We start from the raw sequence: 23,101 nt of genomic DNA on the forward strand, positions 1-23,101 counted from the left end.
AATTTCAAGTGTGAGATCCCTGATAATGTCCCAGAACTTGGGCTCAACTTTCTAAATTTTTAACTAAAAATCCCAATTTATTTTGAAATTCCCTACTTTTAAGGCTTTTTCTGTTTTAACTTCAAGCGCATTGCCACGCTTTGGGGAGCTTTTCCCACTAATTGAGGATTTCTCCTCCTGTTTTGGGGCATTTCCCACCCTTTTCAACGTTCCCTCCTCAGGTTCTTGAAAAAACCCCCGCTCTTTTGGGGCCGGTTTCCCCGATTTTTGGTGTTTTCTCCTCAAAAACACACTCGAGAGCTCAGGGAGGGGAAAACTGATTTATTGGCTTCCTCAGTGCTTCTTGCTGGCGGCGGCGACCTGGCGGGGTGGGGAAAAAAAACCAGGGAAATTGGTTAAATTTCCTCAAATTGCCCCCGAATTTGTGGGGGTGTCCCCGGACCCACCTGCCCCGCGATGCGATCCAGGTCCCGCTGCCCCTGCGGAGTCAACTTGCGGCCCCTGGGAGGGGAAAAAAGGGACAAAAACGGTAAAAAAACGGGAAAAGGGGGATGGGAAAAGGGAGGGAAAAAGAGGAAATGGGGGGGGTTAATGGGGGAATGGGGTGAAAATGAGGGGAAATGGGGTAAAAATGAGGGGAAGTGGGGAATTTTAGGTGGGGAAATGGGGTAAAAATGAGGGGAAATGGGGTAAAAATGAGGGGAAATGGGGTAAAAATGAGGGGAAATGGGGTAAAAATGAGGGGAAATGGGGAATTTTAGGAAGGAAAATAGGAAATTATGGAGGAAATGGGATAAAAATGAGGGAAAATGGGGTAAAAATGAGGGGAAATGGGGAATTTTAGGTAGGAAAATAGAAGATTACGGGGGAAATGGGGTAAAAATGAGGGGAAATGGGGTAAAAATGAGGGAAAATGGGGAATTTTAGGTAGGAAAATAGAAGATCATGGGGGAAATGGGGTAAAAATGAGGGGAAATGGGGAATTTTAGGTAGAAAAATAGGAGATTATGGGGGAAATGGGGTAAAAATTAGGGAAATGGGGAATTTTAGGTAGGAAAATAGGAGATTATGGGGGAAATGGGATAAAAATGAGGAGAAATGGGATAAAAATGAGGGGAAATGGGGAATTTTAGGTGGGGAAATGGGGTAAAAATGAGGGGAAATGGGGAATTTTAGGTAGGAAAATGAGAAGATTATGGGGAAAATGGGATAAAAACGAGGAGAAATGGGATAAAAATGAGGGGAAATAGGATAAAAATGAGGGGAAATGGGATAAAAATGAGGGGAAATGGGATAAAAATGAGGGGAAATAGGGAATTTTAGGTGGGGAAATTGAATAAAAAAGAGGAGAAATGGAATAAAAATGAGGGGAAATGGGAAATTTTAGGTAGGAAAATAGGAGATTATGGGGGAAATGGGGTAAAAATGAGGAGAAATGGGGTAAAAATGAGGGGAAATGGGGTAAAAATGAGAAGGAATGGGGAATTTTAGGTAGGAAAATAGGAAATTATGGAGGAAATGGGATAAAAAAAGGAGGGAAATGGGGAATTGGATGAAAAGGGAATTAAAAAGCAGGAACATAAAATTAAGTAACTGAAACAATGGGAATAACTGAAAAAGGCAAACAGGAGCATAAAACAGGAAAACCCAAAATTTAATTAAGGGGAGGCTTAAAAGCAAGAAAAAAACCTCAAATTCCCAGGAAGAAAAACGGGGAAATTCAAAGGGAAAAAAAGGAAAACTTAAAATCAGAAAAAAAAAAAAAAAAACCCCGAGCAACAAAACCCAACCGCAGAGCGCCGGCGGAGCCCGAAATCGCCGCTTTTGGCCCCAAACTGACCCGTCCTGGTCCTTCTCCACCACCTTGAGCGCCTCGAGCGCCTGCAGCACCCGGCGCGCCACGGCGCCCGAGCCGCGGCTGAAGTGGCTGGGCCGGACCCCGCGGCGCTGGCGGCCGCCGTAAACCTTGGCCATGGAGCCCACGCCGGCGCCGCCCCGCAGGTACAGGTGCCGGGCTGTGGAGGCTGTGGGGAGAAACTGGGAATGGGAATGGGGAACTGGGAATGGGGATGGGAACTGGGAACTGGGAATGGGAACTGGGAAATGGAGCCCACGCCGGCACCGCCCCGCAGGTACAGGTGCCGGGCTGTGGAGGCTGTGGGGAGAAACTGGGAATGGGAACTGGGAATGGGGAACTGGGAATGGGAACTGGGAATGGGAACGGGGAAATGGAGCCCACGCCGGCGCCGCCCCGCAGGTACAGGTGCCGGGCTGTGGAGGCTGTGGGGAGAAACTGGGAATGGGAACTGGGAATGGGGAACTGGGAATGGGAACTGGGAATGGGAACGGGGAAATGGAGCCCACGCCGGCACCGCCCCGCAGGTACAGGTGCCGGGCTGTGGAGGCTGTGGGGAGAAACTGGGAATGGGAACTGGGAATGGGAACTGGGAATGGGAACGGGGAATGGAGCCCACGCCGGCGCCGCCCCGCAGGTACAGGTGTCGGGCTGTGGAGGCTGTGGGGAGAAACTGGGAATGGGAACTGGGAATGGGGAAATGGGGACTGAGAATGGGAACTGGGAATGGGAACTGGGAACGGGGAAATGGAGCCCACGCCGGCACCGCCCCGCAGGTACAGGTGTTGGGCTGTGGAGGCTGTGGGGAGAAACTGGGAATGGGAACTGGGAATGGGAACGGGGAAACTGGGAATGGGGATGGGAACTGGGAATGGGAAACTGGGAATGGGAACTGGGAATGGGAACTGGGAACGGGGAATGGGAACGGGGAAATGGAGCCCACGCCGGCACCGCCCCGCAGGTACAGGTGTTGGGCTGTGGAGGCTGTGGGGAGAAACTGGGAATGGGAATGGGGAACTGGGAATGGGAACTGGGAATGGGAACTGGGAAACTGGGAATGGGAACTGGGAAATGGAGCCCACGCCCGCGCCGCCCCGCAGGTACAGGTGTCGGGCTGTGGAGGCTGTGGGGAGAAACTGGGAATGGGAACTGGGAATGGGGAAATGGGGACTGAGAATGGGAACTGGGAATGGGAACTGGGAATGGGAACTGGAACTGGGAACGGGGAAATGGAGCCCACGCCGGCACCGCCCCGCAGGTACAGGTGCCGGGCTGTGGAGGCTGTGGGGAGAAACTGGGAATGGGAACTGGGAATGGGGAAATGGGGACTGAGAATGGGAACTGGGAATGGGAACTGGGAATGGGAACTGGAACTGGGAACGGGGAAATGGAGCCCACGCCGGCACCGCCCCGCAGGTACAGGTGCCGGGCTGTGGAGGCTGTGGGGAGAAACTGGGAATGGGAATGGGGAACTGGGAATGGGGATGGGAACTGGGAATGGGAACTGGGAATGGGGAAATGGGGACTGAGAATGGGAACTGGGAACGGGGAAATGGAGCCCACGCCGGCACCGCCCCGCAGGTACAGGTGCCGGGCTGTGGAGGCTGTGGGGAGAAACTGGGAATGGGAACTGGGAATGGGGAACTGGGAAACTGGGAATGGGAACGGGGAAATGGAGCCCATGCCCGCGCTGCCCCGCAGGTACAGGTGCCGGGCTGTGGAGGCTGTGGGGAGAAACTGGGAATGGGAATGGGGAACTGGGAATGGGGAATGGGAATGGGAACTGGGAATGGGAACGGGGAAATGGAACGGGGAAATGGAGCCCACGCCGGCGCCGCCCCGCAGGTACAGGTGCCGGGCTGTGGAGGCTGTGGGGAGAAACTGGGAATGGGAACTGGGAATGGGAACTGGGAATGGGGATGGGAACTGGGAATGGGAACTGGGAATAGGAAACTGGGAATGGGAACTGGGAATGGGAACTGGGAATGGGAACGGGGAAATGGAGCCCACGCCGGCGCCGCCCCGCAGGTACAGGTGCCGGGCTGTGGAGGCTGTGGGGAGAAACTGGGAATGGGAACTGGGAACTGGGAATGGGGAATGGGAACGGGAAAATGGAGCCCACGCCCGCGCTGCCCCGCAGGTACAGGTGCCGGGCTGTGGAGGCTGTGGGGAGAAACTGGGAATGGGAATGGGGAACTGGGAATGGGAACTGGGAAACTGGGAATGGGAACTGGGAAATGGAGCCCACGCCCGCGCCGCCCCGCAGGTACAGGTGCCGGGCTGTGGAGGCTGTGGGGAGAAACTGGGAATGGGAACTGGGAATGGGAACGGGGAAACTGGGAATGGGGATGGGAACTGGGAATGGGAAACTGGGAATGGGAACTGGGAATGGGAACTGGGAACGGGGAAATGGAGCCCACGCCGGCACCGCCCCGCAGGTACAGGTGCCGGGCTGTGGAGGCTGTGGGGAGAAACTGGGAATGGGAACTGGGAAACTGGGAATGGGAACGGGGAATGGGAACGGGGAATGGGAACGGGAGTCGGGGAGGGAACGGGGAATGGGAACCAGCAACCGGGAGCGGGAGTCAGGGAGTGCCCGGGGGAACCGGGAATGGGAACGGGAGTCGGGGAGCGCCCGGGGAACAGGGAGCACCCCCGGGACAAGGCGGAGCAGCCCCCGAGACCGCGGCGGCCGCACGGGAGGAGAGCGGGGGGCACCGGGGGGGCTCGGGGGGGGCACCGGGGGGGCTTGGGGGGGGCACCGAGGGGGCTCGGGGGGGGCACCGAGGGGGCTCGGGGGGGGCACCGAGGGGGCTCGGGGGGGGCACCGGGGAGCACCGGGGGGCACCGAGAGGCACCGGGGGGGGCTCGGGGGGCACCGGGGGGGGCTCGGGGGGGCACCGGGGGACACCGAGAGGGCTCGGGGGGGCACCGGGGGAACTCGGGGGGCTCGGGGGGCACCGGGGGCCAGCGCAGCCGCCGCGGGGCGGGGGCCGGTGCCCGGCCTCACCTGCCCGCGTGTAAAACCAGTTCTCGTCATAGGGCGCCAGCTCCTTGTGCTTGGCCAGCTTCACCGTGTCCGCCCACTCGGGCACCTTCAGCTTCCCCGACCTGCGCGGGACAGCACCGGGACAGCACCGGGACAGCACCGGGAACCGGAACCGCACCGGGAGCCGCACCGGGAGCACCGCGGAACCCCGGGGAACGCCCTCCCCAGCCCCTCCGGTACCCCACGACCCCCCAGCACCCGCCCGCCACCCCTCAGCACCCTCCCGGTCCCCTCCCCTCCCCCCCTCCCCCGGGACCCCTCCCGGTTCCCGCTCACTTCTTGAGGAAGGCGGCGAGCGCCCGCACGAACTCCTGCTGGTTCACGTCCTTCACCGTGACCCCGGGCATCTGCGGGGACACGCGGCCGGGTCAGCCCCGCGTTCCGGGCCCCGTTCCCGGCCCGGTTCCCCCCCCGCTCCCGGCCCCGCTCCCGTCCCCACCTCGCCGCCGCCGCTGCCGCGCCGGAAGAGGCCGAGCGCGGGGCCGCCCGTGCACCCAGCAGGGGCCGAAACCCCGCGAGACTCCCCTCGGCCAATCCGCGGCGGCGAGATCACGCGCCGGCCAATCAGCGATGGGGCGGGGCGGGGCGCGCGCGGTGCCGCCCCCCCCCCCCGGCGCGGCGCCGTTGGTCGGTGCCGGCGCTCCCCCCGCGGTGCCAATGGTTCGGTCCGCCCGTGGCCACGCCCACCGCGCCGCGGCCGCTCCTGATTGGCCACTTGGCCCTCGTGGCCCCGCCCCCGAGGTGTCCCCGCTGTCCCTGTGCCACCCCCGAGCTGTCCCCAGAGTGTCCCAGTGACCCCCCTCGAGCTGTCCCAGTGTCCCAGTGCCACCCCCGAGCTGTCCCCAGAGTGTCCCAGTGACCCCCCTCGAGCTGTCTCAGTGACCCCAGGCTGTCCCAGTGCCACCCCCGAGCTGTCCCCAAAGTGTCCCAGTGACCCCAGAGTGTCCCAGTGACCCCCCTCGAGCTGTCCCAGTGTCCCCAGAGTGTCCCAGTGACTCCCCTGGAGGTGTCCCAGTGACCCCAGGCTGTCCCAGTGACCCCCCTGGAGGTGTCCCAGTGACCCCAGGCTGTCCCAGTGACTCCTCTCGAGCTGTCCCAGTGTCCCCAGAGTGTCCCAGTGACCCCCCTCGAGCTGTCCCAGTGTCCCAGTGCCACCCCCGAGCTGTCCCCAGAGTGTCCCAGTGACCCCCCCAGGCATCCCCACTGTCCTTGTGCCACCCCTGCGGTGTCCCCAGAGTGTCCCAGTGTCCCCAGAGTGTCCCAGTGACCCCCCTGGAGGTGTCCCAGTGACCCCAGGCTGTCCCAGTGACCCCCCTCGAGCTGTCCCAGTGTCCCAGTGCCACCCCCGAGCTGTCCCCAGAGTGTCCCAGTGTCCCCAGAGTGTCCCAGTGACCCCCCTGGAGGTGTCCCAGTGTCCCCAGAGCGTCCCAGTGACCCCCCTCGAGCTGTCCCAGTGTCCCCAGAGTGTCCCAGTGTCCCCAGAGTGTCCCAGTGACCCCAGGCTGTCCCAGTGACCCCCCTCGAGCTGTCCCAGTGTCCCCAGAGTGTCCCAGTGACCCCCCCCAGGCGTCCCCACTGTCCCTGTGCCACCCCTGCGGTGTCCCCAGAGTGTCCCAGTGACCCCCCTCGAGGTGTCCCAGTATCCCCAGAGTGTCCCAGTGGCCCCAGGGTGTCCCAGTGACCCCCATCGAGGTGTCCCCAGTGTCCCAGTGCCACCCCTGAGATGTCCACAGGCTGTCCCAGTGTCCCCAGAGTGTCCCAGTGTCCCCAGGGTGTCCCAGTGTCTCCCAGTGTCCCTCCTGTGGTGTCCCCAGTGCCCCCAAGGTGTCCCAGTGCCACCGCCATGGTGTCCCCACTGTCTCCCAGTGTCTCCTGAGTGTCCCAGTGCCACCCCTGCGGTGTCCCCAGTGTGTCCCAGTGTCCCCAGGCTGTCCCAGTGTCCCCAGAGTGTCCCAGTGACCCCCCTCGAGGTGTCCCAGTGTCCCCAGAGTGTCCCAGTGACCCCCCTCGAGGTGTCCCGCTGTCCCTGTGCCACCCCTGCGGTGTCCCCAGTGTGTCCCCAGTGTCCCTCCTGTGGTGTTCCAGTGACCCAGTGCCACTGCCGTGGTGTCCCCAGTGTCTCCCAGTGTCCCCAGTGTCTCCCAGTGTCCCCAGGGTGCCCCCGTGTCCCTCCTGTGGTGTCCCAGTGTCTCCCACTGTCCCAGTGCCACCCCTGCAGTGTCCCCAGGGTGTCCCAGTGTCCCCTGAAGGTCCCTGTGCCACCACCGTGGTGTCCTCAGGGTGTCCCAGTGTCCCCTGAGTATCCCCAGTGTCCCTCCTGTGGTGTCCCAGTGTCCCCCAGTGTCCCCAGGGTGTCCCAGTGTCCCCCAGTGTCTCCCAGTGTCCCTCCTGAGTGTCCCCAGGGTGTCCCACTGTCCCTCCTGAGTGTCCCCTGAGGGTCCCAGTGTCCCCCAGTGTCTCCTGAGTGTCCCCAGGGTGTCCCACTGTCCCTCCTCAGTGTCCCCAGTGTCTCCCAGTGTCCCCAGGGTGTCCCAGTGCCACCACCATGGTGTCCCCCAGTGTCTCCCAGTGTCCCCAGGGTGTCCCAGTGTCCCTCCTCAGTGTCCCCAGTGTCTCCAGGGTGTCCCAGTGTCTCTCCTCAGTGTCCCCTGAGGGTCCCAGTGTCTCCCAGTGTCCCCACTGTCCCTCCTGAGTGTCCCCAGGGTGTCCCACTGTCCCTCCTGAGGGTCCCCTGAGGGTCCCAGTGTCTCCCAGTGTCCCCACTGTCCCTCCTGAGTGTCCCCAGGGTGTCCCACTGTCCCTCCTGAGGGTCCCCTGAGGGTCCCAGTGTCTCCCAGTGTCCCTCCTGAGTGTCCCCTAAGGGTCCCAGTGTCCCCCAGTGTCTCCCAGTGTCCCTCCTGAGTGTCTCCAGTGTCCTCCAGGGTGTCCCAGTGCCACCGCCATGGTGTCCCCCAGTGTCTCCCAGTGTCCCCAGGGTGTCCCAGTGTCCCCCAGTGTCCCCAGGGTGTCCCTCCTGAGTGTCCCCAGGGTGTCCCAGTGTCCCTCCTGAGTGCCCCCTAAGGGTCCCAGTGTCTCCCAGTGTCCCCAGTGTCCCTCCTGAGTGCCCCCTAAGGGTCCCAGTGTCTCCCAGTGTCTCCCAGTGTCCCTCCTGAGTGTCCCCTAAGGGTCCCAGTGTCTCCCAGTGTCCCTCCTGAGTGTCCCCTAAGGGTCCCAGTGTCTCCCAGTGTCTCCCAGTGTCCCTCCTGAGTGTCCCCAGTGTCCCCAGGGTGCCGTGCAGGTGCCCCCTCCCTGTCCCCACCTCGTCGCCGTCCCCTTTAAGAAGGGGCGTGGCCCGAGCCCCGCCTCCCGCCCCAGCCAATGGCGGACGGCGACACAAAAACGAGGGGCGGGGCCGAGGCGGCTCCAAAGATTTTTTCCCATTGTTAAAAGATTCCCGGTCACGTGACCTCGCCCTGGCCCCCCCCCCCCGCTCCCCCCCCCCCCCCAAAAAAAGGGGGGAGGAGCCAAACAAACCAAAAAAAAAAAAAAAAAGGGGGGGGGCGTGGCCCTGGAATGGCTCAGCGCGCGCCGCCCCCGCCCGCGGGGGGCGAGGGGGGCGTGGCCTCGGCGGAGGGGGCGGGGTCGGAGGACGAGGAGGGCGGGCCCGGATTGGCCGGCGCGGCGGGAGGGGGCGTGGCCTCGGCGGAGGGGGCGGGGCCGTCGGGGTCGGTGGGCGGGGCCGGGTCGGTGGGCGTGGCCGCCTGCATGATCTTCTGGCGCACCTCGCGGATCTTGAGCTGCAGGCACAGCTTGGTCGGGAAAATGTCGGCAAATCGCGACTGGAACGCGGCCGTGGCCTGGGCTGGGGGGCACGGAGACGGACAGAGAGGTCAGCGGCGCTCGGGGGGTGGGCGGGGGGTGGTCGGGGGGGTGGTCAGGGGATGGTCAGGGGCAGTCAGGGGATGGTCAGGGGCACTTGGGATGGTCAGGGGATGGTCAGGGGCACTTGGGATGGTCAGGGGATGGTCAGGGGATGGTCAGGGAATGGTCAGGGGGAGTCAGGGGATGGTCAGGGGATGGTCAGGGGCACTCGGGGGATGGTCGGGGATGGTCAGGGGCACTCGGGATGGTCAGGGGATGGTCAGGGGCAGTCAGGATGGTCAGGGGATGGTCAGGGGCACTCGGGATGGTCAGGGGCAGTCAGGGGATGGTCAGGGGTACTCGGGGGATGGTCGGGGATGGTCAGGGGATGGTCAGGGGCACTCAGGGGATGGTCCGGGGCACTCGGGATGGTCAGGGGACACAGGGGATGGTCAGGGGATGGTCAGGGGCACTCAGGGGATGGTCAGGGGCACTCGGGATGGTTGGGGATGGTCAGGGGCACTCAGGATGGTCAGGGGATGGTCAGGGGGAGTCAGGGGATGGTCAGGGGATGGTCAGCGGCACTCGGGGGATGGTCGGGGATGGTCAGGGGCACTTGGGGAATGGTCCGGGGCATTCGGGATGGTCAGGGGATGGTCAGGGAATGGTCAGGGGCACTCGGGATGGTCAGGGGTACTCGGGGGATGGTCGGGGATGGTCAGGGGATGGTCAGGGGCACTCGGGTGAATGTCCGGGGCATTCGGGAGATGGTCCGGGGCACTCGGGATGGTCAGGGGACACAGGGGATGGTCAGGGGATGGTCAGGGGATGGTCAGAGGATGGTCAGGGGATGGTCAGAGGATGGTCAGGGGCACTCAGGGGATGGTCAGGGGCACTCAGGGGATGGTCAGGGGCACTCAGGGGATGGTCAGGGGATGGTCAGGGGCATTCAGGGGATGGTCAGGGGCACTTGGGGACACTCAGGGGACACTCAGGGGACAGTCAGGGGTCACTCGGGGTCATGGGACGGGCTGACCCCCCAGACAAAAACCCAGGACAGGACAGAGCGAGGACGGGGACACCGGAACGGCTTTGGGGCACTTCGGGGCCACCCGAGGGGCAGGAGCCGAGTCAGGGGCGTTTTGGGGCCATTCCCGGGGATTTTGGGGCCATTCCCGGGGATTTTGGGGCTCACCCGAGAGGAAGAAGCCACGCTCTGGATTTTGGGATGAGTCAGGGGGATTTTGGGGCAATTTCCAGGGGTTTTGGGGCCACCCGAGGGGCAGGAGCCGAGTCAGGGGCGTTTTGGGGCCATTCCCGGGGATTTTGGGGCAATTTCCGGGGATTTTGGGGCTCACCCAAAGGGCAGGAGCTGCGCTCCAGATTTTGGGATGAGTCAGGGGCGTTTTGGGGCCATTCCCGGGGGCGTTTTGGGGCCGTTCCCGGGGGCGTTTTGGGGCCATTCCCAGGGGGGTTTTGGGGCCATTCCCGGGGATTTTGGGGCTCACCCGAGGGGAAGAAGCCGTGCTCTGGATTTTGGGATGACTCAGGGGGGTTTTGGGGCCATTCCCGGGGATTTTGGGGCCATTCCCGGGGGCGTTTTGGGGCCGTTCCCGGGGGCGTTTTGGGGCCGTTCCCGGGGGGGTTTTGGGGCCATTCCCGGGGATTTTGGGGCCATTCCCGGGGGCGTTTTGGGGCCGTTCCCGGGGGGGTTTTGGGGCCGTTCCCGGGGGGGTTTTGGGGCCATTCCTGGGGATTTTGGGGCTCACCCGAGGGGAAGAAGCCGTGCTCCTGGAAGAGCTGCATCACCAGGGCCCGGCGCTGGTCCAGGGTGCGGCGCAGGGACGAGAACGGGACCTTGTCGTACTCGAGCTCCCCCAAAACGTCCTCACCCTCCCCCCCTGCGGGAAAACGGCGTCAGGGGCGCCCCAAAATTCGGGAATTTGGGGTTTCCCCCCCCCTCCCCTCCCCAATTCCCCAAAATTCCCCTCAGTTCTGGGGTTTCCCAAAATTTCACTGTTCTCTCCCTGCTCGTTTTGCGTTTCCCTTCCCCACATCTCGGGGTGCTCCCCCAGACCCAATTTTGGGGCGTTTTCCCCAGATATTTTGGGGTTTCCCCCCCAGATTTCGGCGCTCCCCCAGCCCCAATTTCGGGCCGTCTCCCCCAGATATTTTGGGGTTTCTCCCCCCAGATTTCAGGGGGGTCCCCAGCCCCAATTTTGGGGCATTCCCCCCGGATATTTTGGGGTTTCTCCCCCCACGCTTTGGTGCTCCCCCAGACCCAATTTCGGGACATTTCCCCCCGGATATTTTGAGGTTTCTCCCGCAAGATTTCGCTGCTCCCCCAGCCCCAATTCTGGGGCGTTTCCCCCAGATATTTTGGGGTTGCTCTGTCAGCATTTTGGGGTTTCTTCCCCCACATTTTGGGGTAGTCCCCAGCCCCAATTTTGGGCCGTTCCCCCCGGATATTTTGGGGTTTCCCCCCCCAGATTTCGGCGCTCCCCCAGCCCCAATTCCGGGGCGTTTCCCCCCAGATATTTTGGGGTTTCTCCCCCCCGATTTCACACTCCCCCAGCCCCAATTCCGGGGCGTTTCCCCCCAGATATTTTGGGGTTTCTCCCCCCCCGATTTCGCCGCTCCCCCAGCCCCAATTTTGGGCCATTTCCCCCGGATATTTTGGGGTTTCTCCCCCCAGGCTCCAGCACTCCCCCAGACCCAATTTTGGGGCATTTCCCCTGGATATTTTGGGGTTTCTCCCCCCCGATTTCGGCGCTCCTCCAGCCCCAATTTTGGGCCGTTTCCCCCGGACATTTTGGGGTTTCTCCCCCCAGATTTCAGGGGGGTCCCCAGCCCCAATTTCGGGACATTTCCCCCCAGATATTTTGGGGTTTCTCCCCCCCGATTTCACACTCCCCCAGCCCCAATTCCGGGGTGTTTCCCCCCAGATATTTTGGGGTTTCTCCCCCCAGATTTCAGGGGGGTCCCCAGCCCCAATTTCGGGACATTTCCCCCCGGATATTTTGGGGTTTCTCCCCCCCGATTTCACACTCCCCCAGCCCCAATTCCGGGGTGTTTCCCCCCAGATATTTTGGGGTTTCTCCCCCCCGATTTCGCTGCTCCCCCAGCCCCAATTTTGGGCCATTTCCCCCGGATATTTTGGGGTTTCTCCCCCCAGGCTCCAGCACTCCCCCAGACCCAATTTTGGGGCATTTCCCCTGGATATTTTGGGGTTTCTCCCCCCCGATTTCGGCGCTCCTCCAGCCCCAATTTTGGGCCGTTCCCCCCGGATATTTTGGGGTTTCTCCCCCCAGATTTCGGCGCTCCCCAGCCCCAATTCCGGGGCGTTTCCCCCCAGATATTTTGGGGTTTCTCCCCCCCGATTTCACACTCCCCCAGCCCCAATTTCGGGGTGTTTCCCCCCGGATATTTTGGGGTTTCTCCCCCCAGATTTCGGCGCTCCCCCAGCCCCAATTTCGGGACATTTCCCCCCAGATATTTTGGGGTTTCTCCCCCCCAATTTCGCCGCTCCCCCAGCCCCAATTCCAGGCCCTTTTTCCCCCCCCCCCCTCCCCATTTCGGGGTCCCCGCCCCCCCTCTCTCACCGGGCCTCTCGAAGGTGAAGATGTCGCCCTCGCATTTGGCGCTTTTGGGGGTGGTGGGGTCGGAGCCGCAGCTCGAGCGGCGCCGCAGCTTCCGCTTGGGCGAGGAGGGGGTCGTCCCCCGCCCGGCTCCAGCTCTGGGGACAGCGCGGGGTCAGCGGGGTCACGGGGGGGTCACGGGGGGGTCACGGGGGGGTCACGGGGGGGTCAGAGGTCAGGGGTCACCTGTGGAGTTCTTGCGCTTCTTGCGGTAACTGCCCAGGATGGTCCGGGGGGAGGTGGCCAGGGCCTGCAGGGTGGGGGAGGGGAGCACCTCCTCGGGCCGGAACTCGGGGAGCTCCGCGAAGCGCTCCTCGAAATCCACCTCCGACAGCACCCTGGGGGGGCGAGAGCCCGGCCACTGACCCCAAAATCACCCCAAAATCACCCCAAAATCACCCCAAAACCGCCCTAAATACCCCCAAAATCACACTGACCCCAAAACCCCCCGGGGGCTCCTCGAAATCCACCTCCGACAGCACCCTGGGGGGCGAGAGCCCGGCCACTGACCCCAAAATCACCCCAAAATCACCCCAAAATCACCCCAAAACCGCCCTAAATACCCCCAAAATCACACTGACCCCAAAACCCCCCGGGGGCTCCTCGAAATCCACCTCCGACAGCACCCTGGGGGGTGAGAGCCCGGCCACTGACCCCAAAATCGCCCCAAAATCACCCCAAAACTGCTCTAAATAGCCCCAAAATCACACTGACCCCAAAAACCGCCCCAAAACCACCCCAAAACCGCCCTAAATACCCCCAAAATCACAGGCAGACCCCAAAACCCCCCAGGGGCTCCTCGAAATCCACCTCCGACAGCACCCTGGGGGGTGAGAGCCCGGCCACTGACCCCAAAATCACCCCAAAACCGCCCTAAATACCCCCAAAATCACACAGACCCCAATAACCCCCCGGGGGCTCCTCGAAATCCACCTCTGACAGCACCCTGGGGGGCGAGAGCCCGGCCACTGACCCCAAAATCACCCCAAAACTGCTCTAAATAGCCCCAAAATCACACTGACCCCAAAAACCGCCCTAAATAACCCCAAAATCACACAGGCAGACCCCAGCGACCCCAAAACCACCCCAAAACCCCCCAAATCACACGGACAAACGCCACTGACATTAAAACCACCCTAAATACCCCCAAAATCACAGGCAGACCCCAAAACCCCCCGGGGGCTCCTCGAAATCCACCTCTGACAGCACCCGGGGCTGGGGAACCTCCTCAGGGACCCCAAAACCACCCAGAAATGCCCCAAAAACACCCCTGGGACACCCCCTCCCCCAATAACCCCCCCCAGGGACCCCAAAAATACCCCAAAAACACCCCCCAGACACCCCCACCCCCAATAACCCCCCCAGGGACCCCAAGACTGCCCAAAAATACCCCAAAAACACCCCGCGGACACCCCCTCCCCCAATAACCCCCCCCAGGGACCCCCAGGCCGCGCCCCCCGCCCCTCCCCCACTCACTTGTCCACCGAGTCGAAGGTTTTTTTGAGGGGGGGGGGGTCGCAGCTTCGCCTTCTTGGCCCCGCCCTCGGCGGGGGGAGGGGCCGGTGGGGGAGGGGCGGCGCGGGGGGGCCCCTCGGGGGCGGCGGGGGGGGAGGGGGCGGTGGAGGAGGGGCCGGCGGGGGGCGTGGCCGCGGGGGGCGGGGCCCAGCGCTCCGCCTGCGGGGGGGGGAGGGGAGGGGAAAGGGTGATTAGCACGTTAATTAAGGGTCGGGGGGGGGGGGGGCGAATAACGATGGGGGGGGGGGGGAGGGGCCGGCACTCACCGGGTCGGGGGGGGCGGGGCTGGGCGGCCCCTCCCCCACGGGGTCCCGCTGGCTCCAGGCCTCGGCGCTGGGGGGGGGAGGGGGGGGTCCGCGGCGGGTGGGGGAGGGGCGGCGGCGTCCCAGTCGCCGGCGGGGGGGAGGGGGGGCGGCGGTGGGGGAGGGGAGGAGGAGGAGGGGGGAGGGGCGGGGTCCGGCGGAGGGGGGGCGGGGCGGGTCCGGAGGGGGGCGGGGCGGCCCCTCCCCTCCCCCCACGGGGATGGTGGCCAGGGCGGCCTTGACCTTCTGGGGGGGCTTCGGGAGGGGGGCGGGGCGGGCGCGGGGGGAAGGGCAGGGGGGCTGCGGGGAGAGGGGGAGGGGTGAGGGGGCGGGGCCGGGCCACGCCCCCTCGTTTGCAAAGCCGCATTAAAGTTCATTGGCCCCCCCACGTGTCAATCACCCCGCGCTCATTTGCATAATGCAGCCCTGCTCCTCCAGAGCCCCGCCCACTGCGTTAAGCCCCCTCCCCTTTAAACCCCTCACACCCCTTTAAGCCCCTCCCCCTTTAAGCCCCTCCAACCTCTTTAAGCCCCTCCCACTTTTAAAGCCCCTCCCACCCCTTTAAGCCCCTCCCCCTTTAAGCCCCCTAAGCCCCTCCCCCTTTAAGCCCCTCCCCCCTGCTTCAAGCCCCTCCCCCTGCTTTAAGCCCCACCCACCCCTTTAAGCCCCTCCCACCCTTTAAGCCCCTCCCACCCTTTAAGCCCCTCCCCCTCTTTAAGCCCCCCTTTAAGCCCCTCCCCCTTTAAGCCCCTCCCACCCCTTTAAGCCCCTCCCCCTCTTTAAGCCCCCTGCTTTAAGCCCCTCCCCTGCTTTAACCCCCCCCTTTAAGCCCCTCCCCCTTTAAGCCCCTCCCCTTCCACAAGCCCCTCTCCAGACCACGCCCCCACCCCAAAGCTCCTCCCACCCGGCCCCGCCCCCCTTTAGGCCCCGCCCCCTCTCGGCCCCCTCCCCCCGTACCTGCGGCCCCCGGGGTGGGGGCGGGGCCGGCCTTGGGCAGGATGGGCGGGGCCGGGGGGGCGGAGCCAGCCACGCTGTAGACCAATCCGGGCGCGGGGGCGGGGCCGGGGGCGGGGCCGGGCCCCCCGGGGTAGATGGCGGCCAGGACGGGACCCCCCGAGCTGGGGGGGGGCAGCTGGGGGGGGGGCAGGGCCGAGACCCCCACGGGGGCGGGGGCCAGCAGGGACCCCTGGCCTGGGGGTGGGGGGTGGGGGGAGTGAGGGGGGGGGGGAGCCAGAGAGACCCCAAAAACCCCCCCGGGAACTGCCCGGGACCCCCGGAGCGGCCCCAGAATCACCCCGGGGACCCCAAACCAGCCCGAAATGACCCCAGAATCACCCCGGGGACCCCAAACCAGCCCGAAATGACCCCAGAACCACCCCGGGGACCCCAAACCAGCCCGAAATGACCCCAGAACCACCCCGGGGACCCCAAACCAGCCCGAAATGACCCCAGAATCACCCCGGGGACCCCAAACCAGCCCGAAATGACCCCAGAACCACCCCGGGGACCCCAAACCAGCCCGAAATGACCCCAGAACCACCCCGGGGACCCCAAACCAGCCCGAAATGACCCCAGAACCACCCTGGGGACCCCCAAACCAGCCCGAAATGACCCCAGAATCACCCCCGGGGACCCCAAACCAGCCCGAAATGACCCCAGAATCACCCCGGGGACCCCCAAAGCATCCCCAAATTAACCCCAAACCACCCCATCACCCCCAAATGGCCCCCGAACCACCCCAATCACCCCCAAATTACCCCAGACCACCCCCATCACCCCCTAAACCGCTCCCAAATGACCCCAAAATCACCCCGTGTGAACCCCAAACCACCCAATGACCCCTAAATGACCCAAAACCACCCCAATGACCCTGAACTGACCCCAAAATCACCCCAGGGATCCTGAACCACCCCCATCACCCCTAAACCTCTCCTAAACGACCCCAAAATCACCCCAGGGACCCCCAAACCATGGCAATGACCCCTAAATGACCCCAAACCACCCCAGGGACCCCTCAATGACTCCAAACCCCCCCCAAACCACCCCAATGACCCCTAAATGACCCCAAACCCCCCCAAAACCACCCCAATGACCCCTCAATGACCCCAACCCCCCCCAAACCCCCCCAAACCACCCCAATGACCCCTCAATGACCCCAAACCCCCCCAAAACCCCCAAAATCACCCCAATGACCCCTCAATGACCCCAAACCCCCCCAAAACCACCCCCAATGACCCCTAAATCGCCCCAGGGACCCCCAAAACCACCCCAATGACCCCTCAATGGCCCCTCAATGACCCCAACCCCCCCCAAACCACCCCAATGACCCCTCAATGACCCCAACCCCCCAAAACCACCCCAATGACCCCTCAATGACCCCAACCCCCCCAAAACCACCCCAATGACCCCTAAATGACCCCAAACCCCCCCAAACCACCCAAAATCACCCCAATGACCCCTCAATGACCCCAACCCCCCCCCAACCACCCCAATGGCCCCTCAATGACCCCAAACCCCCCCAACCCCCCCCAATGACCCCTAAATCGCCCCAGGGACCCCCAAAAACCACCCCAATGACCCCCTCAATGGCCCCTCAATGACCCCAACCCCCCCCAAAACCACCCCAATGACCCCTCAATGACCCCAACCCCCCCAAACCCCCCAAAATCACCCCAATGACCCTTCAATGACCCCAAGCCCCCCCAAACCCCTCCAATGACCCCTAAATCGCCCCAGGGACCCCAAAACCACCCCAATGACCCCTCAATGACCCCAAACCCCCCCAAACCACCCCAATGACCCCTCAATGACCCCAAACCCCCCCAAACCCCCCAAAATCACCCCAATGACCCCTCAATGACCCCAAACCCCCCCCAATGACCCCTAAATCGCCCCAGGGACCCCCAAAACCACCCCAATGACCCCTCAATGACCCCAAACCCCCCCCCAAACCCCCCCCAAACCCCCGAAAATCACCCCAATGACCCCTCAATGACCCCAAACCCCCCCCAACCCCCCCCAATGACCCCCCCCCAGCCCCCCGTGCCCGCACTCACCGGGCAGCAGCCGGCTGCACCAGGGCCCCCCCCGGGCCCAGGGCGGTGAAGCCCAGCACGGGGGGGGGCTGCACGAAGGCGGCGGCCGGGGGGGGCGCGGGGGGCGCGGCGGGGGGGGGAGGGGCGGGGTGCACGTAGGCGATGCGGGCGGGGGGCAGCAGCACCTTGGGGGGGGGCGCGGGGGCCCCCCCTGCCCCCGCCCCGGGGCTGCCGGGGGGCACGAGGGGCACCGGGCTGAGCTGGATGATCTGGGGGGGCACAAATGGGGGGGGGGGGGGTCAGATCGGGGGGTGGGGGAGGGGGGTGAAAGGGGGGTGGGGGGGAGGGGCGCGTACCTTGCCGGGGGGAGGGGCGGCGCCGGGGGTCCCGAACGGGTCAGGGCAGGGCCGGGGGGGGCCACGGGCACCAGAACCTTCCCCGGGAGCAGCGGCGCGGGGGGAGGGGGCTGCCCTGGCGGGGGGAGGCCTGGGCTGGGGGGGGGGGGGCACGGGGGGGGGGGGGGTCAGGCAGGTGGAGACCCCCCCCCAGAGAGCCCCCAGAACTCCATGGAGTCCCCAGAGACCCCCCAGAAACGGCCCAAAGACCCCCAAAACTTCTTACAGACACCCCCAGACCCCCTTATCCCATAAAAACCCCCCAGAGACCCCCCCAGAGACCCCCAAAACTCCATAGAGACCCCCCAGAGACCCCCCAGAGACCCCCCCAAAACTCCATGGAGACCTCCACAGACCCTCCAGAAACCCCCCCAGGGACCCCCCATAGACCCCCAAAACTCCATAGAGACCCCCCTGAGATCCCAAACCTCCACAGAGACCCCCCAGAGACCCTCCCCATCCCACAGAGACCCCCCTGAGATTCCCCCCAGATACCCCAAATCCCCATGGAGACCCCCCAGGGACCCCCAAAACTCCAGAGAGACCCCCCCAGAGACCCCCCCCCATCCCATAGAGACCCCCCCAGAGACTCCCGCAGAGACCCCCGCCCCCAGGCCCCCCAAACCCCCTCCCCCGCCCCTCCCCCCCCCCCGGGTACCTTTGGGGGCGCAGCCGCCGGAGCCCCCCGCGGGGGGGGGAGGGGCCTTTCCGTTCTGGGGTGGGGGAAGGGCGAAGTGCAGCGGGGGGGCGCCGGGGGGGGGCTGGGCGGCGCCGGGGGGGGGGTTGGGGGTCCCGGTGGGGGGGGGGTTGGGGGCGGCGGCCTTGCCGTGGGGGAGGGGCAGGGTGGGCAGGATGTACTGCACCTGCGTGATGCCCAGGGGGAGGGGCCCGTTGGGGGGGGGCGCGGCCCCTCCCCCCGCCCCTCCCCCCTCCCCCCACCGCCGCCCCCCCCCGGGCCCCCCGGCTCCCCCCGCCCCCTCCCCCGCCCGGGGGCTGCGCCAGGAGCTGCACGGGGGGGTGGGGGGAGGGGAGCAGCGCCACCGAGGGGGGAGGGGCGGGAGGGGGAGGAGGGCCCGGCCCCCCCCCGCCGCCCCCCCCCCGCGCCGCAGCCCCCCCAGCACCAGGTTGGCCACGACCCCTCCCCCGCCCCCCGCGGCCGCCGGAGGGGGGGGGAGGGGCTTGGGTCCCGCGGCGGGGGGGGGGAGGGGGCGGGCCCGGGGCGCAGCGGGGGGGGGCCGCTCCCCCCCGGGGGGGCCGCCGAGCCGCCCCCTCCCCCCACGCCCAGCCCCCCCTCGGCGCTCTCGGCCCGTTTGCGGCGGGGGGTGGGGCGCGGGGGGGGGCCCCCCTCGAAGCGCTTGGGGGGGGGCGGGGGGCGGCCCCTTGTAGGGGGAGGGGCCGGGGGGCGGCTCGGGGGGCCCGGGGGGGGCTCCAGCTCCGGGGGGGGGCGGGGCGGCGCCGGCGGGAACAGCCTCCGGGGGGGGGCCTGGGGGAGGGGAAAAGGGGGGGGGGGGCGGTGGTGAGGGGCTGGGACCCCCGGAGGGACCCCCGCCCCAAAGAGCCCCCCCAGAACCACAGAGCCCCCCCCAGACTCAGAGAGACCCCCCAGACCCACAGAGACCCCCCCAGACTCACTGAGACCCCCCAGACTCACAGAGACCCCCCCTGCCCCACAGACACCCCCAGACTCAGAGACCCCTCCCCCAGCCCCACAGAGACCCCCCAGTTCCACAAAGCCCCCCTAGACCCACAGAGACCCCTCCCCCTGCCCCACAGACACTCCCCAGACCCACAGAGCCCCCCTTGCCCAGCCCCCCAGCCCCAGAGCCCCCCAGCCCCACCGAGCCCCCTGCCCAGCCCCTCAGCCCCACAGAATCCCCCCTGCCCAGCCCCACAGAGCCCCCCTAGCCCCACCGAGCTCCCTCCCCCAGCCCCACAGAGCCCCCCCAGACTCACTGAGACCCCCCAGCCCCACCGAGCCCCCCTGCCCAGCCCCACAGACACCCCCTCCCCCCAGCCCCACAGAACCCCCCTGCACAGCCCCCCAGCCCCACCGAGCCCCCCTGCCCAGCCCCTCAGCCCCACTGAGCCCCCTCCCCAGCCCCACAGAGCCCCCCCAGACTCACTGAGACCCCCCCAGCCCCACCTTGTCCCCCCCTCGCCGTCGCTCTCGCTGTCGCTCACCTCGCTCCTTGCACTTGAGGTCGATGTCGGGAGGGGGAGGGGCGAACCCGTCATCTGTGGGGGGGGGGTCATGGAGGGGGTCATGAGAGAAGGGGGGGGGGGGTCTCGGGACCCCTCGGGAGATTTTGGGTGCGGGGCGGGGGGGGTGTGCGTCACCGATGACGTCATCGTCGCCCTCCTCCTCGCAGATCACCATGCGCTCCTCGTCGCTCGTCATCTCCTCGCTCTGCGCCCGGGGGGGGCGGGGGGCGCGGCCGGGGGGCCGGGGGGGCCCGGCCCGGGCGGGGGGGGGCGCGTACGGACCCCCCTTGGGACCCCCGAACGGGGCCGGCCCCGCGCACAGCTGGGGGGGGGGGGGGAGAAAGGGGTGAATGCGGAGACCCCCGCCCCCAAAATCCCCCCCCCCCAAATCCGCAGCTTGGGGGGGCCTGAAATTCCCCGGAATCTCCCCAAAATCCCCCCCAAAAAATGCCCAAATCTGCAGCTCGGGGGGGGCCTGAAACCCCCCCAAAATCCCTCCAAAAATCCCCAAATCCGCAGCTCGGGAGAGCCCGAAACCCCCCGAAATCTCCCAAAATACCCCCCCAAAAATGCCCAAATCTGCAGCTCGGGGGGGCCCAAAATTCCCCGAAATCTCCCCAAAAATCTCCCCAAAAATCCCCAAATCCGCAGCTTAGGGGGGCCCAAAGTCCCCAAAACCCCCCCAAAATCCCCAGATCCGCAGCACAGGGAACCCTAAAACCCCCTAAAACACCCCAAAAATCCCCAAATCTGCAACTCAGCGGGGCCCGAAACCCCCCAAAATCTCCCCAAAAAACCCCAAATCTGCAGCTCAGAGGAGTCCCAAAACCCCCCAAAATCCCCCCAAAATCCCCAAATCTGCAGCTCAGGAGGACCAAAACCCCCCAAAATCCCCCCAAATCCCCCAAAAATCCCCAAATCCGCACCTCAGGGAGCCCCAAAACCCCCCAAAATCCCCCCCAAACCCCCCAAAACCCCCCCAGAACCCCCCCCAAATCAGACACCCCCCAACCCCTCCCCAAAACCCCCCCCAACCCCCCCCATCGCACACCCCCAACCCCCCCCAGCTCCTCCCCCTCCCCAAAGCCCCTCCCCCACCTGGCTGAGCTCGTGCAGGGGGGGCCCGCGGGGGTCGCCCCCCCCCCACTGCCGCTGTGGGAGAAGGCGCGGGGGGCGGGGCGGGGGGGGCTGCGCTGCCCCTCCCCCCGCGGGGCGCGGCTCCCCGGGACCCCCCGGGACCCCCTTGGCCTCGGGGGGGTCGGCGGCACCTGGGGGGGGGGGAGGGGCACGGTCAGTGGGGGGGGGGTGGGGGGGTTGGGGGGGTTTGATATGGGTTGGGGGAGTTTTTGGGGGGTTTGGGGGGGTCTGGGGGGAGTTTGGGGGGGTTTGATATGGGTTGGGGGAGTATTGGGGGGGTTTGGGGGAGGTTTGGGGTGGTTTTGGGGGGGGATGGGGTGGTTTGGGGGGGTTTGGGGGGAGTTTGGGATGGTTTGGGGGGCTTTGGGGTGGTTTGGGGGCGTTTGTGGGGTTTGGGGTGGTCTGGGGGGATCTGGGGGTGGTTTAGGGTGGTCTGGGGAGGGGTTGGGGGGGGTTGGGATGATTTGGGGTGGTTTGGGGGGGTTTATGGTGGTTTGGGACAATTTTGGGGTGGTTTGGGGGAGTTTGGCGGGGAGTTTGGGGGGGTTTGGGGGCGGTTTATAGTGGTTTGAGACACTTTTGGGGGGGTTTGGGATGTTTTGGGGGTGGTTTGGGATGGTTTAGGGTGGTTTGGGGGCCAGTTTGGGGGGAGTTTGGGCTGGTTTAAGGTGGTTCGGGGTGGTTTGGGGGGGTTTGGGGGGGAGTTTGGGGTGGTTTGGGTTGGTCTGGGGTGGTTCGGGGTGGTTTGGGGGGCTTTGGGATATTTTGGGGTGGTTTGGGATGTTTTGGGCTGGTTTGGGGTGGTCTGGGGGGGTCCCGGGGGGTCCCAGACCTGGCGGGGGCGCGGGGGGGGGCCGCTCTCGGAGGCGCTGCGCTCGCGGGGCTCTTTGGGGCCGCCCCCGGCCCCCCCCGGGCCCCTCCCCCCCTCCGAGCTGGACTTTTTCCGGTCTTTGTTGCACCATTTCCAGTCCGGGTGGGCTTTGAAATGCGCCTCCTTCACCTGCGGGGGGGGCGAGCTCAGAGACCCCCCCCCCAAATCCCCCCGAAACAGAGCCCCGGGACCCCCCCGATCCCCCCCAAAACCCCCCCAGGACCCCCCTTCAGCCGCCCCCGCAACGCCCCCTCCCTCACCCGCAGGGGGAGCCCGCGCGTCAAACACCCCCCAAAATCCCCCCTGGGACCCCCCAAAATCCCCCTGGGACCCCCCAAAATCCCATTCAGGATCCCCCAAATCCCATTAAAGATCCCCCAAATCCCCCCAAATCCCCCTGAGACCCCCCAAATGCCCCTGGGACCCCCCAAAATCCCCTGGGACCCCCCAAATCCCCTCTAGGATCCCCCAAATCTGCTCAGAGACCCCCAAATCCCCCTGGGACCACCCAAATCCCCCCAGGGAACCCCCAAATTCCCCCGGGGACCCCTAAATCCTCCCCCAGGACCCCCAAATCTCCCCAGGAACCCCTGAAATCCCCCCAGGGCCCCCCAAATCCCCCCAGGGACCCCTGAGATCCCCCCCAGGACCCCCCCAAATCTCACCAGGGACCCCCAAATCTTCCCCAGAACCCCCCAAATCCCCCAGGAACACCCCAAACCCTCCAAGGACCCCCCCCATCCTTCCCAGAACCCCAAAATTTCCCCCACAATCCCCCAAATCCCCCCAGGGACCCCAAATCCCCTCGAGGACCCCCCCAAACCCTCCCAGGGACACCCCGAATTCTGGCCAGGAACTCCCAAATCCCCCCCAGGACCCCCTAAATCCCCTCGGGGACCCCCCAAACCCTCACAGGGACACCCCGAATTCTGGCCAGGAACTCCCAAATCCCCCCCAGGGACCCCCAAATCCCCCGAGGACCCCCCGAATCCCCCCGGGGACCCCCCAGAGCGCACCTGAAGGCCAGGTCGTGGTACTGCTGCTTCTCGCGCAGGGCCCAGCGCGTACCACCACTCGCCCAGGATCTTGCTGACCGTGCGGTTGTCCTGGTTCGGGTGCCGCTGGTGCACCCAGCGCCCGGTGCCGCTTGCTGAAGATCATGAAGGCGTTCATGGGCCGGCGGATGTGGTCCTTCTCCCCGCTGCGGACGGGAGCGGTCAGCGGGGGGCAGCCGGGGGTGGGAGCGGTCAGTGGGGGCACCC

At 65.6% G+C, this 23,101-nt stretch overlaps 2 protein-coding genes across 2 annotated transcripts in view; both read right to left on the reverse strand.

Moving 5' to 3' along the window:
- Positions 1-301: 301 nt before the first annotated feature.
- LOC138101631 (small ribosomal subunit protein eS19) lies at positions 302-5,444 on the reverse strand. The gene is made up of 6 exons (XM_068999401.1): positions 5,344-5,444; positions 5,181-5,251; positions 4,866-4,966; positions 1,841-2,024; positions 447-501; positions 302-360 (listed from the first exon to the last, which is right to left on the reverse strand). Exons 2-6 carry the CDS (start codon positions 5,249-5,251, stop codon positions 334-336), a joined length of 438 nt encoding a protein of 145 aa, XP_068855502.1. The 5' UTR covers positions 5,344-5,444; the 3' UTR covers positions 302-333.
- A 2,958-nt stretch (positions 5,445-8,402) lies between these two features.
- LOC138101635 (protein capicua homolog) overlaps positions 8,403-23,101 on the reverse strand; it is a 17,571-nt gene continuing 2,872 nt past the window's right edge. The window contains 17 exon segments of the mRNA XM_068999404.1: positions 8,403-8,745; positions 10,514-10,645; positions 12,347-12,478; positions 12,569-12,720; positions 13,859-13,896; positions 13,898-14,056; positions 14,416-14,499; positions 15,104-15,390; positions 18,288-18,492; positions 18,909-19,112; positions 19,773-19,864; positions 19,967-20,153; positions 20,890-21,099; positions 21,801-21,984; positions 22,856-22,890; positions 22,892-22,969; positions 22,971-23,040. Coding sequence (XP_068855505.1) covers positions 8,462-8,745; positions 10,514-10,645; positions 12,347-12,478; positions 12,569-12,720; positions 13,859-13,896; positions 13,898-14,056; positions 14,416-14,499; positions 15,104-15,390; positions 18,288-18,492; positions 18,909-19,112; positions 19,773-19,864; positions 19,967-20,153; positions 20,890-21,099; positions 21,801-21,984; positions 22,856-22,890; positions 22,892-22,969; positions 22,971-23,040 — 2,533 coding nt within the window. The 3' untranslated portion in view covers positions 8,403-8,461.

Source organism: Aphelocoma coerulescens, unplaced genomic scaffold, assembly GCF_041296385.1.
Source record: "Aphelocoma coerulescens isolate FSJ_1873_10779 unplaced genomic scaffold, UR_Acoe_1.0 HiC_scaffold_375, whole genome shotgun sequence".
Classification (NCBI taxonomy): Eukaryota; Metazoa; Chordata; class Aves; order Passeriformes; family Corvidae; genus Aphelocoma; species Aphelocoma coerulescens.

What these genes read in the sequence shown, in the direction of transcription:
- LOC138101631 (XM_068999401.1), bottom strand. Translation starts at nt 5,251, where the DNA reads ATGCCCGGGGTCACGGTGAAGGACGTGAACCAGCAGGAGTTCGTGCGG. An exon ending in GTGGAGAAGGACCAGGACGG is followed by an intron (nt 502 to 1,840) that starts GTCAGTTTGGGG and finishes TTCCCCTCCCAG; the next exon opens with GGGCCGCAAGTTGACTCCGC. An exon ending in TGGATCGCATCGCGGGGCAG is followed by an intron (nt 361 to 446) that starts GTGGGTCCGGGG and finishes CCACCCCGCCAG; the next exon opens with GTCGCCGCCGCCAGCAAGAA.